Source organism: Pipistrellus hanaki (assembly GCF_964339955.1).
Source record: "Pipistrellus hanaki genome assembly, chromosome: 1".
NCBI lineage: Eukaryota > Metazoa > Chordata > Mammalia > Chiroptera > Vespertilionidae > Pipistrellus > Pipistrellus hanaki.
In genome coordinates this window covers 67,402,634-67,420,247 of record NC_140503.1, presented here as the reverse complement: position 1 = coordinate 67,420,247, position 17,614 = coordinate 67,402,634, and the positions used below count along the sequence as shown (strand labels likewise).

The 17,614-nt window shown below is 40.6% G+C and overlaps 1 protein-coding gene across 1 annotated transcript in view; it reads right to left on the bottom strand.

Moving 5' to 3' along the window:
* AQR (aquarius intron-binding spliceosomal factor) overlaps nt 1-16,491 on the bottom strand; it is a 94,162-nt gene extending 77,671 nt beyond the window's left edge. Inside the window, exons 1-3 of the mRNA XM_084895360.1 lie at nt 14,751-16,491; nt 9,962-10,018; nt 6,105-6,145 (exon numbers count right to left, since the gene is read on the bottom strand). Of these exons, the coding sequence (XP_084751486.1) occupies nt 6,105-6,145; nt 9,962-10,018; nt 14,751-14,825 (173 nt within the window). The 5' untranslated portion in view covers nt 14,826-16,491. The remainder of the gene's footprint in view (nt 1-6,104; nt 6,146-9,961; nt 10,019-14,750) is intronic.
* Between the last annotated feature and the right edge of the window lie 1,123 nt (nt 16,492-17,614).

Below are 17,614 nucleotides of genomic sequence, written 5' to 3'. Positions count from 1 at the left end.
AGGGAGGGCAGTTGGGGGCAATTAGGTCTACAGGGGAGGGTAGTTAGGGGTGACTGGGCCAGCAGAGTAGGGCAATTAGGGGTGACCAGGCCAGTAGGGGAGGGCAGGTAGGGGTTACCAGGCATGCAGGGGAGGGCAGTTAGAGGCAACCAGGCCAGTAGAGAAGGGAAGTTTGGGGCAAACAGGCTGGCAGGGGAGCAGTTAGACATCAGTCAGGCTAACAGGGGAGTGGTTAGGGGGTGATCAGGCTGGCAGGCAGAAGCAGTTATCAGGAAGGCAGGCAGGCAGGCGAGCAGTTGGGAACCAGCAGTCCTGGACTGTGAGAGGGCAGTTGGACATCCCTCAAGGGGTCCCAGATTGGAGAGGGTGCAGGCTGGGCTGAGGGACAACCCCCGCCCTATGTATGAATTTCATGTACCGGACCTCTAGTAAGATATAAAATGAGTCTAGGACTAGACATCATGTCAGAAGACATTTAAAGATAAGAATGAAAAGCTAAAAGTAACAATAAAAAATATAATTTAAAGGATTTGGGGATGGTTATGTTTTCTTATTACCAATATTTACTGAAAGCATGTTTTCTGCCTGGTTCTGTGCCAAGAGTTTAACATGAATTTCATTAAATACTCCCTAAAGTTGAGTAATTATGTACAATAAATTGGGTCCATTAACTCTATTGATAACTGGCTCATTAAATTCGATAGGAAAAGAGGGGCATGCAAAGGGAACTTCTGCTGCTGCTGTAATTGCCCCTGCTTCCTTTCTTGGGCTATGGCTGTGTGAAAACATGAGGTCTGGAGCTGCGGAAGCCCCCTTGCAACCACACAGGGAAAGCCAACAAACATACATTGTTAAAAGGCTAAGAAGGGCCCTGACATTATAGATTTCTGGTTTATCTACTTCCAGATTTATTGTTAAACTAGGGGCCACGTGCACAAAGATTCGCGCATGTGGGGTGGTTCACTCAGCCAGACCTGCACCCTCTCCAATCTGGGAGCCCTCAGGGGAGCCCTCTCGAACCCGGGAGTTTGTGTCTGTCTTTGCAATCACATGAGCGAATTGTCTGAGACCCCAACCCTCTTTGGTTTGGTGCTCACAGAATAACAGAGGTCTTTTTTTTTTCTTTGCTCCATTGGTGGAAATTTCCTAGAAGTTGCAGGGTGTCTCCCCTTTAACTTTTCCTTGACACTCTGTCTTAACTCATGTCTCTCACCTTTGCTTTCCCTCCATCCCCACCCACAACAGTAACTTGCTCCAGGCTCACTTTGCTCTAGTGATCCCACAGCGTCTGCCACCAGAACTATGATTCCCAGCATTCCTGGTGCTTCCCACGCTGTGGTCCAGGGGCTGTACAAATCTAAAGAACTGCGAACTCCAGCCACCCCCAGGCCGGGCTGACAGGACTGGACACTCCAGTGGTGTCCCCGGGACACCAGACGCACTACTCCCGAGTGTGCATGCTGGCTACACGGAGGGCAGGTGAGCGCCCCACCCTGCCCCCAGCCGCTCGGCAACTGCATGCATGTGCAATGCCCACAGGCCCACCATCATTGATGGGTTAATTTGCATGCTTGCTCCTGATTGGCTGTGGCATCATGGATGTACAGTCAATTTACATATTTATCTATTATTAGTATAGCTAGATGATTAAAAAACAATAATTGTGTGCAAAAGAAGCCAAACATGCCAAAACCGGTTTGGCTCAGTGGTAGAGCGTCGGTCTGCGGACTGAAAGGTCCCAGGTTCAATTCCGGTCAAGGGCATGTACATTGGTTGCGGGCACATCCCAGGTGGGGGGTGTGCAAGAGGCAGCTGGTCGATGTTTCTCTCTCATCGATGTTTCTAGCTCTCTCTCTCTCTCCCTTCCTCTCTGTAAAAAATCAATAAAATATATATTAAAAAAAAAAAAGCCAAACACAAAAGGTTACATAATGTGTGATTCTCTTTATTTGTAGTTCAAAAACAAGCAGTGTTCATTTTGCATATCTATACATATAAAAAGGCAGCTATCATAATGGCCATGATGAACTAACAACTGGTCGCTATGATGCCCACTGTGGCCAGCCAACCTGCCTGATCAGGGGGTGGGGCTGGTGGCCAAACTCACCGTCGCTCCCCCCATGCCAGCCTGAATCTGATGGGACTCTCCCACCCCAATCAAGAGCAAGGCCTGCTGGCCAAATGCCCCCTTGCTTGTTGTGTGTGTGTGTATGTGTGTGTGTGTGTGTGTGTGTGTGTGTGTGTCCTGGGCCAGCCATGCCCTGACCAGCCTGCCCCACCACAATAGGCCCGCAGCCCCTCCCCATGTCTGGCCAGCCCCTGATTGAACCTTCCCACCCCAAAAGAGGGAGGTGCTGGGCGGCCAACCTCCTGGAGCTCCTCCCCCTGGCTACCCCACCATTGATCACACCCCCCCACCTCAATAGGGGGTGGGGCTTGCCAGCCAACCTCCTGCAGCCCCTCCCCCATCCAGCCACATACCCCATGGGCCCCCACCACTCTGACTGGCTGCAGCCCCTCACCCTAGCCAGCCCCACCCCTGATCGTCCCCCCACCCCAAGAGGGGGCGGAGCTGGCAGCCAATTTCCTACAGCCCCTCCCCACAACTGGCCCTACCCCAGACCAGCCCCCCATCCCAGTCAGGAGCATGACCCTCTGGCCAACCACCCATGGCTGCTCCCCCAGGCCGCTGGTCCCCGATCAACACCCCCTACCCACCCCATTCAGAGGCAGGGCTGGCTGGCCCACTGCCCACAGCCTCTCCCCATGGCGGCACCCCCCCCCCCAATTGGCCCCCCAACTCCAATTGGGGGCGGAGCTTACCAACCAATCAACCGTGAACCCCTTCCCTCAGCTGGCCTGGCCCTGATTGGACACCCTGATCGGGCCCTGATCCGGATGGGCCGGCCAGCAAACTTCTCGCCATCTCCTCCTTCCAACAGGCCCAGCCCCGATCCACCCTGATTAGGGCCAGGCCAGCCGGACCCCACCCATGCACAAAATTTGTGCACTGAGCCTCTAGTTTACATATTTAAATGGTAAAGGAAAGGGGCATGCAAGGGCTTATGGAATGCTGACAATTTTTTTCTTTTTTTTACCGTGGTGGTGATTATGTATTATAATAATTCAGAAAGTTATACATTTCTGTTTTATGCTCTTTCCTGTTATATTTCATAGTAAAGGGATTTAAATATTTTAAATAAAAATAAATGTAAACACTGTCCAAGTAAATTGTTCACAACTCACTCCTTTTTTTTTTTTTTTTTCCAATATAAAAACCACTTGGATAAATTCCTAACAGGATTAATAATCATAGCAAAGTGTGCTGGTTCAGCATCGTAAAGGGCAGTGAACCCTGTCCTATTTACGAACAGAGTATTGAATAGAGTCAGAGACAAGAATTTCATACCTGGCTTTGCCTGTTACTACTAGGGAACGACCTGGGCTTGTTACTTGACCTCTTGGTACCTTCTTTTCCTCACTCATAAAATGAGATTAATGTGACTATCATAGGGTTGTATAAGTATAAACAAGCTACTATATGCAAGATGCTCAGAATAGAATCTGGCAGATAATAAGCACTCAAGAAATAACAATTATTTTTAATACTGTAAAATCACAGAAAAATATGTTAAGACAAGCTTGCCAAATCTGATAATGGATAGCAAATTGAATCCTGTAATATATCCCATGTTACAGGGGTAATCAGGAAATATGATGTTTTAAGATCAAATTCTGAGATCCTGAACATGATCACTATACCATAAGAATGTTGAGAACTGACTGATTAATTCCATGGTTTTTACTGTGAAAAAGCACCAAGATAGGACACTGGCAATGTATTGGCTGCTAAGATGGTTCCTAGGGACACAGGGTTGATGTGCCAAAAACGAATATTATAGGAATCTTAATGTACAATACTAAGAGTGTCTTATGTCTGCAAACTGCCTATTTTGAAAAGCTACAAACAAGTTAATAAATCTAACATCTAGCCATATTCCCCAATAATGAAGATGCTATGAGCATATAACACAGCAACAGAGCTTTCACGGGTATCGGTCTAAAAAATAATCATTTAAATTTTTAAATGTGCCCTACAGTTTATGTGTTTTAAAAGTGCAGTTAATTTTTTGAACTTGGAGATTGGGGGCAGAATGCAATAATTTTACTTGTATCCAAATATTTAAAAATGTGTAAAAGATGTGAATATGCTGTTCAAAGTGCCATGGTAAATCTAAGTGAGATCCACTGATGCAGATTACCTGTTTCAGCATTTTAAAATAATGCAGTCAAAGTCTATATAATTTAAAAATCATTGGCAGATTTTAGTTATACAAAAATTATCTTGAGGAACAGAGGTCCAAATAAAACAAACAAAAACACAAGCAATTACTATCCACTAGATTGAAAGCCTGTTCTGAAAAGAGCAGAGAACCAGTTCTGAAAGCTCAAGATAATTTTCAGATTGATATACCCTTAACACAGAAGAAATAAGGATCCTTGAATTGATCTACCTGTTCGTCTTTAGTTAAGTTCCTCAGGCAATTTCATCTGTACCCACCCTCGGACCAGCAAGTCATATGTTATACACATCTGCTCAAATTTCCTAGCTTTTGAAGACTTTTGCCTGCCTATTCAACCCAAAATAGCAGCCTTAGTCACTGAATTCTTACCACACTTAATTCCAATCCATAGCATTTACTACCTGTTGTTATGATATATCTGTATAACAAGAATTAGAAGGTAAGCTTCATAAGCTGAGACTTTAACTGCCACAGTCACTGCTGTATCCTTAGCATTGAAAAGGTGGTCGATACAAAGTGGGCTCAACCCAGTCCCCTCTTCTGAGCTCCTCACCTAGACACCCAACTGCATATTCTCCATCTCCATCTGCATGGCTCAGTAGTAACAAATTTTAAACACTTCCCAAAGGGACCTAATGATCAACACCCAATCCCACCCCAAACCCAACAAAAGTCAGTAACAGGCACCAATAGTCACTTAGCAAGCTAAGTCCAAAACTTTGGAGCCATCACTGATTCCTCCCGTTTCCTCACTCAGCACATCCAACCATCAACCATCTCCTCACTTTTCTCCCAAACTGGCAATTTCTCTCCATCCCAACTTTCCACACTAATCCAAGCCATCGTTATCTTAAACCTAACTACTATTATATTCCCCTAACCAATTTCTTGCCTCTTGGCCCCTCTAAATTCTCCTTTAAAAATATTACCATTGTGCTTACAACTCTCAGTGGCTTCCCCTTATTCCTCAAAAATTCTTTAATATGGTCTTTCGTCCTGCCTATGTCTGAGAGCTCACCAAACAATTGAAACGAAATGACCAGTCTCTTATTTTGGCATTGCCATGATTTTATCTTTTATAGTATTTAGCAAAATTTACCTCATAAAGCTCAACACAAGAAAAATATCAAATCTGAAATTTTATAAGGTTTGTAACATTCACAACATAGATGCTTCTTTTTTAAAATTAGTCAACTATTGTTTTAAAATATACACTGGGAATTTATATCTACAAGAGCAGATATGGAGATATACCCAAGATGCATTGTTTTTGGTGGTGGGTTTTTTTTGGCACGATGCTGAAAGGTATGTAGAATATAAAATTTTTATTGTTTAAAAAAATCTGGAGTGGAAGTAGACTGGAACATATATACAGACAAATAAATAAACTGAAGGTTAAGACATAGGAAAGAAGATTTATTTATATTTATTATATTTATATTCTGTATATTGCTCAAAAATTGTTATATATATAAAACACATATTTTATTATTTTATATTTAACTATGATGTATATCTTACTTTTCAATTTTTTAAATAAACGTTTAAAAGATTAATCAGAAAATAAGAAAGTTAGTACTAGTTAAATTGAAATAAATAATTTTTATACTTACTCTCCCTCAAAAACAAAATAAACCCTTATCATGCTTAAGCAGATAGATTAAAGTTTTCTAGTCACTATTTCCCTGATGACCAAATTAAAAAAAAGAAAATTCTAATTATGATCACATTCTGTTAAGAAGTTAAGATCCAAGTTAGTTCCATCTAATCCCCATATATGAAAATTACACTAATTCCTACCTTGATTTGACAATCTCTTTCTCATATATATCTTCAATGACCTGTTATTAAAATATAAAAGTGTTTATTATATCAAACAACATTTTTCAGACCCTAAATTTACTGAAAAATTACACAAAATATTATTGCCATTGAAATTTGTCATAATCCCATCATTTTCCTCAAAATGTGATTACAGAAAGTAAAATAGTGGAAAACATAAATAATAAAAGAGCCTGAGAAAGAAGCATTACAATTACATGTTCAAACTTAAGTGTCCTTTGATGGGTGATTGGATTAAAAATGTGGTGCAGCCCATGTTGCTCGATGGTTAGAGTGTTGGCCCCACACTGAAGTATCAAGGGTTTGATTCCCAATCAAGGGCAGGTACTAGGGCCACAGGTTCAATTCCTGGCCCAGTTGAGGCACGTGTAAGAGGCAAACAAGTGTCTTTCTCATATCAGTGTTTCTCTCTCTCTCTCACTTCCACCCTTTCTAAAAATCTATGAAAAAATATCCTCAGGTGAGAATTAACAAAAACAAAAAAAATGTGGCTGGATGGCTCAATTGGTTGGAGCATTGTTTCATATACCAAAAAGGTTGTGGGTTCAATTCCTGGTCAGGGCACATACCTAAATTGCAAGTTCAATCTCTAACTGGACGTGTATGGAAGGAAACAGATAAATGTTTCCCTCTAACATTGATGGTTCGTTCTCCCTCCCTCCCTCCCTCCCTCCCTCCCTCCCTCCCTCCCTCCCTCCCTCCCTCCCTCCCTTCCTCTTCCTCTCTCTCTAAAATCAATAAAAACATATCCAGAGTGAGGATTTTTTTTAAGTGATACATATATATACTTCCATAAGAAAGATAAAATACTTCTCTTTATGACAGCATAAGATGGATTTTGAGAATATCATGGTAAGCCAAATAAGTCAGTCAGAAAAAGACAAAAACCATATGATTTCACTGTTTATCCCAAATGTGGGCTATAAAATAGAAAGCAACAAAGGAACAAAGAATACAAAACAAACAAACAAAACCCTCATAGAAACAAACAACACAGTACGGTGGTTACCACAGTAGGGTGGTAGTAAAAGGTAAAGGGAGTCAAATACAGGGTGACAGAAGCAGATATGACTTTGGGTGATGGACACACAATGCAAAATACATATCATATATTAAAGAAATATACACTTGAAAGTTATAGAACCTTATTAGCAAATGTCACCCCAATACATTTAGTATAAAAACTATTTACTTGTATTATTTATAGGGAAAATAAAAGTTTTTAAAATCAGGATCTTTTAAAACTTAATTTTAAAGTGCATAAGTATTAACAGACTCAGTCTAATGTAAAATGTGCTTTCAAAAGCCAGAAAGAAAATAAAAATTAAAAGTGTAAAGATATAATGGAAGCAAATGCTATTTGTTACACAGTTTTCCAAATACATAATGATAAAACCTCAGAATTTCTATTTATTTAGGTTAGGGTAGGCAGAATAGTGTACTACTTAAGAATTTAGGCTCTGGAGTTGGAAGCCTGGTTCAAACCACCCATCTCCACTGCTGATGGCGAGGACATAAAAAAGAGCTAATAATACAAACTACCCCTTGGGGTTGCTGTAAATAAGACAATGCATGCAAGGAATTTAGTACAAATCCTGGCACATGGTGAGCCTTTAACAGTTATCAGCAGAAGTAATAGTAGTACTAGTGATAACTGAAAAAATATTCCTACTGACTCTTGGCTGGTCTGGCTCAGTGGATAGAGTATCGGCCTGTGGACTTAAGGGTCTCAGGTTCAATTCCAGTCAGGGGTACATTCCCAGGTTGTAGGCCTGATCCCCAGTGGAGGGCATTGGGAGGCAGCCAATCAGTGATTCTCTCTCATCACTGATGTCTTTATCTCTCCCTTCCTCTCTGAAATCAATAAAAATATATTTAAAATTTTTTTAAATTCCTACTGTAAAATTATGTACACTTGAAAGTTATAGAACCTTATTAACAAATGTCACCCCAATACATTTAATATACAATAAAAACGATTTATCAATACTTGTATTATTTCTAGGGAAAATAAAAGTTTTTAAGATCAGGATCCTTTTTAAAACTTAATTTTAAAGTGCATAAGTATTAACAGACTTTTTTAAAGTGCATAAGTATTAACTATTTAAAGTGCTTTAACACAGTATATTATTACTAGAGACCCAGTGCACGAAATTCATACACTTAGAGAGAGAGGTGTCCCTCAGCCCGGCCTGCGCCCTATTGCAGTCCAGGAGCCCTTGGGGGATGTCCAACTGACGGCGGGGCATGGGCCTAAGCCATCTGTTGGACTTAGTGATGCCACAGTGTTAGCCCAGCTTCTGGCTGAACGGCGTTCCCTATGGAAGCACACTGACCATCATAGCAGCTGTTGTTCCAGCGCTTGGTCGATTTGCATATTAGCCTTTTATTATATAGGATTTTACTAGAGGCCCGATGCATGAAGATTCATGTAAGAATAGGCCTTCCTTCCCCTAGATGCTGGCATCACCTTCACTTCAACCAAAGCTGCCTCCTGCCTCATCGTATAAATTTGCATATTCCCTCTTTATTGGCTGTGGGCACCGCCAACTTTGTCGTGGAGTTATGGTCAATTTGCATATTTCGTCTTCATTAGATAGGATGGTTGGTAACTGAAATGTCTTAACTGCTCAAAGTATATTTGTTAAATAAATGTGGGTGGTGGAGGGGTCGGTAAGGCCAGCAAGTCTTATTCAATTTATATGAGATTTTCTGTTATTGTTTTTCTTTTTATCAAAATTCAAATCATGTAATAAAGTGAGGGGCATTATCTTCCTTAAATACCAACCCGTAAGAAAGTTCTTCTAAATAGGCATATGTAAATTCGGCTGGAATTATTACTTGTGTTAATTAAAACAATCTGGATATAAATTTAATTTCTTAAAAAAACCTAAATATAATTAGGTTAAACTCAATCTAGTAGTGTCATCAAGATGTCTTTGTTATTAATAAAAAATGTCCCTAGGAATTGCCATACCCAACATACAGAATGACAAACATGTATACAAACAGCATAAAATAAGAGAAAGCAACTTTGCTGACAATTAAAAATAACTAATATATGCCATGTATATTAATATATTCCTGATGAATAAAATGGGGTTGATGACAAAACAAAATATATTTAAAATATGTAAGCTTAAGTAATGTCAGAATTTTGGGGTTAAGTTGGACTAAGGGTACCTTAAACAACAATTCAATTTATAATGGCAAAGCCTAAAACCAGGTCTTCATTACGTGTTAAATGGCATGTAAAAGGTCAGCCCTATTTCATTTAAAGACCTCCCTTTAAGAACCTATTTCAATGAGAGTTAATTCTACATTTAGGAAAATTTTCCTTTCATTTATTCTAAATTGCATCAACTGCATCATAAGTCCATTCCCTTTCCTTATTGACTATTCTAGTCCTTAGTCATCTATCTTCTACATTAAACTCCCACTTCCTCCATCATTATTAATGATCTTTTTTTCAGTTCACCAACCTGAAAATAAAAAAACAATAGATTCTATTCTAAAAAAAAAAACTGGAAAAAAGTTGTAAGAAAATTACTGCATCTTTACAAAGATTTTCACTAGATTGTCATTTATAATAATGATAAATTTAAAACAATCCATGAATCTTAAACCGGAAAACCTATTTACTTTTTTTAAAAAGCTTAAAGGAAATTCAACAAAATGATAGCAGAGGTTATCTCTGAGTAGTAATTTTTATTTTCTTTATGTGTACCTTCCATATTTTCCAAATTTTCTAATTGGAATATTAGTTTGATAATTAGAAAGCTTTTAAAAGTATGTTGCAAACTCAAAACGCTTACCTTTATATCAAAAGGTGATTTTTTCTTGATATGGGGAGCCCAGTATTTGCATGCTAACTGCAAAAGTAAACAGTAAATACAGTAAGTCAGACTGATACCACAGACTGATATTGAGATCTTTCACGGACAAGCCGTTTCTAACAGGGCACTTACTGACACGGCGGACAGAGTAATCCTACCTCCTAAGGGTCTATAGGGCTTGCAGGCCAGTTCATAGCCTTTGACACAAACCACTAAATGCCATTAATGCCCTGCACTGCAACCTGCCATTGTGATTTTAAAAAACATTACACACTTTTTAACCCCCAACAGCAAAACAACAGAGCAAAGTGAACAACCATAGTCAGACATCTTCAGCACAGAGATAAGGAAAGCCAGGCCTAGAAAGATTAAGTGAGCTGCCCAATATTACAATTAGTTAACAGCTGAGCCAGTACTGAAAACCAGAATCAAAATTTTTGGGAATATTAATTTATAAAATAAACCTTTAAATTATTAGTACATACCCATCCCATACATACCTAAACAACACCTTAAAAAGTCATAGTTTATTGTAATTTAGTGGGTTATTATAGAGAATAAGAGTTGGTAGGTTAAAAAATAAACAACAACAAACAAGAGTTGGCAGGTTATATTTTAGCATATGGGGTTTTACCTAGAAATTGTGAATTTTACCTAGAAATTGTGAATTTTATCTACAATGTATCCAGTTACTTACATGAACAACATGGTCTGAGATACTGTTGTTGTTTTTAAAAAAAGAATCTAAGCTACAATCTCTTGTCATTGCCAAAGTTTTCTAAAATAGAAAACTTTGGCAATGACAAAGACTCAGTATATTTCTAAAACGATTCTATGCAGTATCTGGCATACTAGAGACACTCAAACAATAGCTGACACATGGATGAATGAAGTAAAATCTGAAATGTTACCTCTTCTTTGAGGCCTTCTTCAACTCTACCTGATGGTGACCAATCGATTCTTCCTTCTGTTCATTTTATAAATAACTCTATTATAATCTTGTCTTCCTGATTTATTATTTGCTTGCTTATGTCTCTTTCCTGCCCACCTAATTGAAACACTTAAGAGATGGGACCTATGTCTTTTATACTCCTAGAGCTAAGTTTCTATCACAGTTGACACATTTAAAGAGCAGCGAAAATTTTGAGCCTGAGAAAGTCTCAAAAACATTACAGTAATAGCCAACTCATAGGACACTTTCCCAAATTATCAATCACCTTCCAACCCAAAAGAAATACTTTATCCCTGATTGTTCTGTGGTATTCTCACTTCTTCCTTCTGCTCTGTTTCGGCATCACAAAACTCAGCCATCTTATCTTTTCCTAACATTGTATTATTAAAAGAACTGAGCCGAAACAGGTTTGGCTCAATGGATAGAGCATCGGTCTGTAGACTGAAAGATCCCAGGTTTGATTCCGGTCAAAGGCATGTACATTGGTTGCAGGCACATCCCCAGTAGGATCGATGTTTCTCTCTCATCAATGTTTCTAGCTATCTATCCCTCTCCCTTCCTCTCTGTAAAAAAAAAAAAATCAATAAAATATATTTTTAAAAAAAGAACTGAATCTAGCCCGGCCTATATGGTTCAGTGGTTATGCTTCAACCTATGAACCAGGAGATCATAGTTCAGTTCCCAGACAAGGCACATGCCGGGGCTGTGGGCTCAATCCCCGATAGGGGCATGTAGAAGGCAGCTAATCAATGATTCTCATCATTGATGTTTCCATGTCATTTTCACCCTCCCTACCTCTCTGAAATCAATTAAAAAAATTTTTTTTAAAGAAAACTGAACCTGATCTGTTTTCTTGGATCAAATAAATATCTTAATCCTATCAGCTGATCCAACCTGTTTACTATATATGTCTCTACTTCGTTAAAGATCTAGCAAACATTTATTAAGCATCTATCATGTCTTTTTTTTTTTTTTTTCCTCCTGAGTTTCTCCTTTTCCTTGGGGTCTAACCTGTGACCTCTCAGACATCTCTACCCCCAGGAACATACTGCCCTTCCCCACACTCTCTAGTCTTGTGTGAAACAGGAATTCTTCCAATTCTCCACTTAGTATAGCTATGACAGCACAGACTGTTAAAAATAAATCTTGAAAGGTATAAAATAAGTAAAAATATAATGGCATAAAAAAATAAGGTCAACGTTTAGATATTTAATCTTAAAACTAAATGTTAACCTCTTCATCTCATTCATTCAGTAATAATTTAAAAGCACCTCCTCTGGTCAGGTTTTGGTGGCTGGGGGTGGGGGTGGGGCGGGAAGTGGAGGAGCGGGACCACCTACAGTCCTGTCTGCCTACAACACCTATTTCCTCACCTTCCTATTATTGCTTTAGACTCCATCTCTAATGGCACTTTCCCAATGAGAAAATTCTTTCCTTAGACAAGTGTAATCATTTTAAATTATATTCTCAAAGCACTTCCCTCACATCTCTATTCTGGCATTTATCACACTGAATTATGATGACTTCTTTAAGTCTCTCAAAGTCTCAATCCACAGACTGTGAACTCCCCAAACACAAGGATCAGATTTGATTCATCTTTGCAGCCTAAGAGCCCAAAACAGTCATCTGTCAAACAGTAAGCATTAACGTTTGCTATCGTGGCCCAAGACTGCTGAGAATGTTCATTCCTCTCACCACATCTTAATGCGCCAGTATGTTTACTCATTAATCCACTCGCTCCTTCTTTCAGCAAATACGTGCCCATCACACGATGTGTCCTAATACAACTGAGGTGCTGGCAGTGCAAGCAGAGTGAAGCAGACATAGTCCCTAGCCTCAGTTCTCACAATCTAACACAGATATGATACATAGCATAGGTTTACATTCTGTAGGACATCTCAGTCAATCCTACAGTTTTAAGTACCATCTTGAATGAATAACTTCGAAATTAATTTTCAAACCCAGAACTTGCCAACACGTTGTAGATTCACACATTCAAGAGCCTTGTCAACACTTTCAATTCAATGTCTACAGGCATCTTATACTCACCATGGCCAAAACAGAAATCTTGACACTCCCCACTAAACCTTCTCTTTTTCCAGCCTTCCCCGTCACAGTATATGTCCAAATCACTCGCCCAACTGTTCAAATCTTTAATACTACAGGTGATCATCATTATCTGGACCAAATGGCAACCCTATTCTACTTTTGCCCTTCTACCCCCATTCAATTAATTAATGTGGCACGTTAGCCACGGTGATCTAATAAATTATTCACTGGGTTAAAATTAAAATCTATATTTAGAATAAAATCCAAACTTCGTACCTCAGTCAACAAAACTGTATATGGTGTGGTCCCTACATTCTCCGTCCTCATTTCATACCATTCTCCCTCTCACTCCTTGTTTGCTATCCTGGCTTTCTTTACCTTCACACGGTAAGACCTTTTGACTTGCTATTTCTTGGAGTGTTTTCTGCTCTTCCCAAGACTAGCTCTTTTTTTTTTTTCTCTCTCCACTCAGGTCTTAGCTCAAACATCACCTCAGAGAGGACTTCCCTGCCTCTCATCCCTCACCGCAATCCCTGTAACATCATCTTGTTTCATTTTCTTGATAGCACTTATCACTGTCTGAAACTACTGTTCATTTGTCCGGCTCCTCCCTCTAAGCTCCATGAGAGACGGAAACTAAGTAATGACTTTTACTACAAAAAATGCAAGTATATGAAAAATGGAAGATTGAGTCTAAATTGTCAGTAAAAGCCTCTCTAAAGTAATAAAGATGATCTGTACTGAAATAACCGTATAAAGGAAGAGAGGTGGGAGGGAGAGGATTCCAAGCAGAGGGAAGGATGACCAAAGGCCAGGAGGTTAAAACTGCAAGGCACATCCAAACAAATGCAGCTCAGTAGGACTACAGCAGAGTTGGAAAGAGAGAGGAAAATGAATATAAGCACAGGCCAAGCTACACAATACTCTGAACATTTCGGTCCTTTTCCTAAAGACACTTAGAACTCTTTAAAGATCTGAAGACGGTAAGTAATATGACCAGATCTGCACTTGTGTAAAGTCACCCCGACAGCAATAGGATATGAAGAATAGGCTGGAGGAGAGCCAGAGGGAAGACAGGGCAGATTAGGACGCCTTAGGCCCGGGCAGCAATCAATGGCAACCTGGGTTCAGGTAGAGAGATGTGGCGAGGCAGACAGATTTAAGAGAGGATTTCGAATGTAGTTATGTGGAGATAAGGGAAAGGGAGGACTCAAAAGGACTCCAAGGTTCCTGCCCTGGCAAACCCGCGGAGACGGGGACCAGGGAGCAGGTGGGTAATAACCTCTGCACCGCACCATTTGCACTCATCCAATTCACAACGCAACGAGTGAGGGTCAGGGGCGTTTCCGAGGGCTACAGGGCTGTGTTTCCCTATTCAAAGCCAACCGCGGTTCACGATGCAACACAGTGAGCAGGCCGCAGGGCTTCTCTCACACAGGTGCGCCTATCCGGCACGGGTTCTCGTCCCTCCGCTCAAAAACCAGGTTCCTCTGCGCCCGAGAAACAGCCTCCTCCTTTCTCAGCCACCGGCTCAGCATCACTTCTGCTCAGAGCCTCCCAGCCAGACTGAGGGAGGCCAGGTGTCCCTTCTCCGTGAACCCAGCACTCCTACGACGGGCTCTCCTACAGAGCGCGCGCGGCAACTTTCCTTCCGGGCCCGTCTTCCTTAGGTGGAGAGCTCGAGGGGCAGGACGGCCTCTTCCCCCCAAGGCAACCCCAGCACCCGGCCTCCTCCTCCCGTACCCACGCCGGGCTCGCCCATCGCACCTGGGTCACGAACTCCGCGTTGATCTGGGACACCGTAGGGGCCACGATCTTCTTGGGCTGAGCCGGAGCCGCCATGGCAGCACTCGCCCTCCGCTCCGGTGGGAAAGAAAGGCCGCTCCGAGCAACGGTGAGCCGAGGCACTTCCCCAGGGAGCGGCGGCGGCTGCCTCCCCACGCCGGGCCAGGACCTCCGGCCCGGATATCCTCAGCCTTCACAGTCCCGCGGGGAACGCGTCCAGCAGCGCAAACACTCCCCCGGAAGCGGTGCGGAACTGAGCCGGAAGTCTCCGCAGGCGCTGGGTGTGACTAGAGGGGCAAGGCTTTGACCTCCTCCGCACGCGCCCCCTAGCGGCAAGCACGGAGAACACACCAGCCGGCCGGATTGAGGTCTCTGAGAGGGAGCCAAGTGAAGATGGTGTTTGGTGAGGGTTTGTCTAGGTATGATGGCGGAGGGTGGGACGACTTAATGTTTCTTTCAACTATAAGAAAAGCAGTAGTGGAAAAACAGACCGAGAATGAAGGTCTTGGTTTTACCTCTTTTTAACAGACCCATGGATATCTAAGTTGATTACAATGAACTGCACATATTTATAGGGTGAAAGTTGATCCGTTTTCAGTCATACATCCGTGAAAGCATCACCAAAATAATAAATGTATCTATTGTCCCTAAGTTTTTTCTTGCCCCTTTTCAATCCATCCCGATTTGCCATTTGAACCCACCCATTCTCAGGCAATCACTGATCTTTCTGTCACTATAGTTGTATAGATTACTTTATTCATAGATTTTACATAAATGAAATATAGCATGCACCTTGTCTTTTTTCCACTCAGCATAATGATTTTGAGCTTCATCCATGTCGATGCACGTGTTAGTTTATTCCTCTTTATTGATGAGTATTCTTCTATTTAATGGGTTTATGGCAGTTTGTTAACCTACTCATCTATGGATGAACATTTGGATTGTTTCCAGTTCTTTACTATTATAAAGCTGCTATGAACATTTGTGTATATACATCTTACTATAAACATACATTTTCATTTCCCTTAAGTAAATACCTAAGAATGAATAGGAAGGAAATTTTGAGAGTACATGCTGAGTTGGCTTTGACCTCATCATATTAGAAAGAAAACCCATGCCAAAACCAGTTTGGCTCAGTGGATAGAGCGTTGGCCTGCGGACTGAAGGGTCCCGGGTTTGATTCTGGTCAAGGGCATGTGCCTTGGTTGCGGGCACATTCCCAGTGGGAGGTGTGCAGGAGGCAGCTGATCTATGATTCTCTCATTGATGTTTCTCTCTATCCCTCTCTCTTCCTCTCTGTAAAAAAAATCAATTTTATATATATAACTCATTCCAAGAGTGAATGAATGGCTCCATTCATTTCTTCCTTCATACATTCAGTAGATATTTGAGAATATCAAGATGTTTTAAACTGTTATGTATAAAACATAAAAAGATGCATTCCATTTCTTTCCAGAAGCATGTAGTTTAACTCAGTAGTTTTCAAAGCGTAGTCTCAATACAGCAGCAACAGCTAATCTGTATAAATGCAAGTTCTCAGGCCAAACTGGCACTGACCCAGGAACTCTGAGGATGCAGTCAGCAATCTATTTTTAATAAGCCCTCCCTCTAATTTCAGTGATAAAATTTGAAAATCACTGATCAACAATGACAATAGAATTATGAGCAAAAGGCAGTGGGAGCACAGTGGATGAAATGCTTGGTAAAATCAGAAAGGCTTCCTATCACATGATCTCACTTATTTGTGGAATCTAATGAACAAAATGAATTGACCAACAAAATAAAACCAGAAACAGGAAGGCATTGAAAAGAGGAAGGAGTATTTAAGCTTAAACTTCAAGAATGTATAGAAATTTGCTAATGCAAATGCCAAGTATTACACATTCCATATCCATTTAATACCATCGTACCACTGTTTTATTTTCTTCTCTTAGTACTTAATAGAATTCTTGCAGTTAGACCTGAAATTCTAAGCCCTCTGACAATAGGAGAAATCTCAAGATAGGAATTAAATGTTCCTTTTCCCCAAAGCTTCTGCAAAGTAAATATTCTGCATTGTAAAACAGTCCTTGCAAATGTTATTTCTAACAAAGGATTCTTGAAAGATTACCGACTTCAAAGACTGTTGCTAAAATGTCTGTAATTCTAATTGGTTATCTTACATAACATGTACATTGAAATGTTTTCTATAAGTTAGTTTTGAACACGAGATTTTTTTTCTCATAATCATGGGGAAAAAATGAATAAAATCTGGGTCAACTAAATTTCTTCTTTGAAGAGGAGTCTGTAACTAAATTAAATTAATGCTAAGTAAATAAAATAGAGGCAGGAAAAATAACAAGGACACTATGCATTGGAGGAATGAATTCTATAGCTTTTCAGTACAAATCTGGAAAGGTCAAAAAGAAGGCTAAATGAGGAGACATAGATAATGTGACATGGAGTTAGCACATCCTTTTGTATGTGATAAGAAGCTATCAATGAAATGTAGCATGAACGAAAAAGTAAATGCTTAAATATCCATGTTAGGAAGTTCAATATAGAAGGTGGATTGGAGTGGGCCTAGGAAAGTATGTGGTAATTAGTACCTTGATCCAGCATTGTGATTTTTACCCTTTAAAAAAAAAGTCCAGCCAAAACCGGTTTGGCTCAGTGGATAGAGCATCGGCCTGCGGACTGAGAGGTCCCAGGTTCGATTCGGTCAAGGGCATGTACATTGGTTGTGGGCACATCCCCAGTAGGTGTGCAGGAGGCAGTTGGTCGATGTTCCTCTCTCATCAATGTTTCTAGCTCTCTATCCCTCTCCCTTCCTCTCTGTAAAAAAAAAATCAATAAAATATATTAAA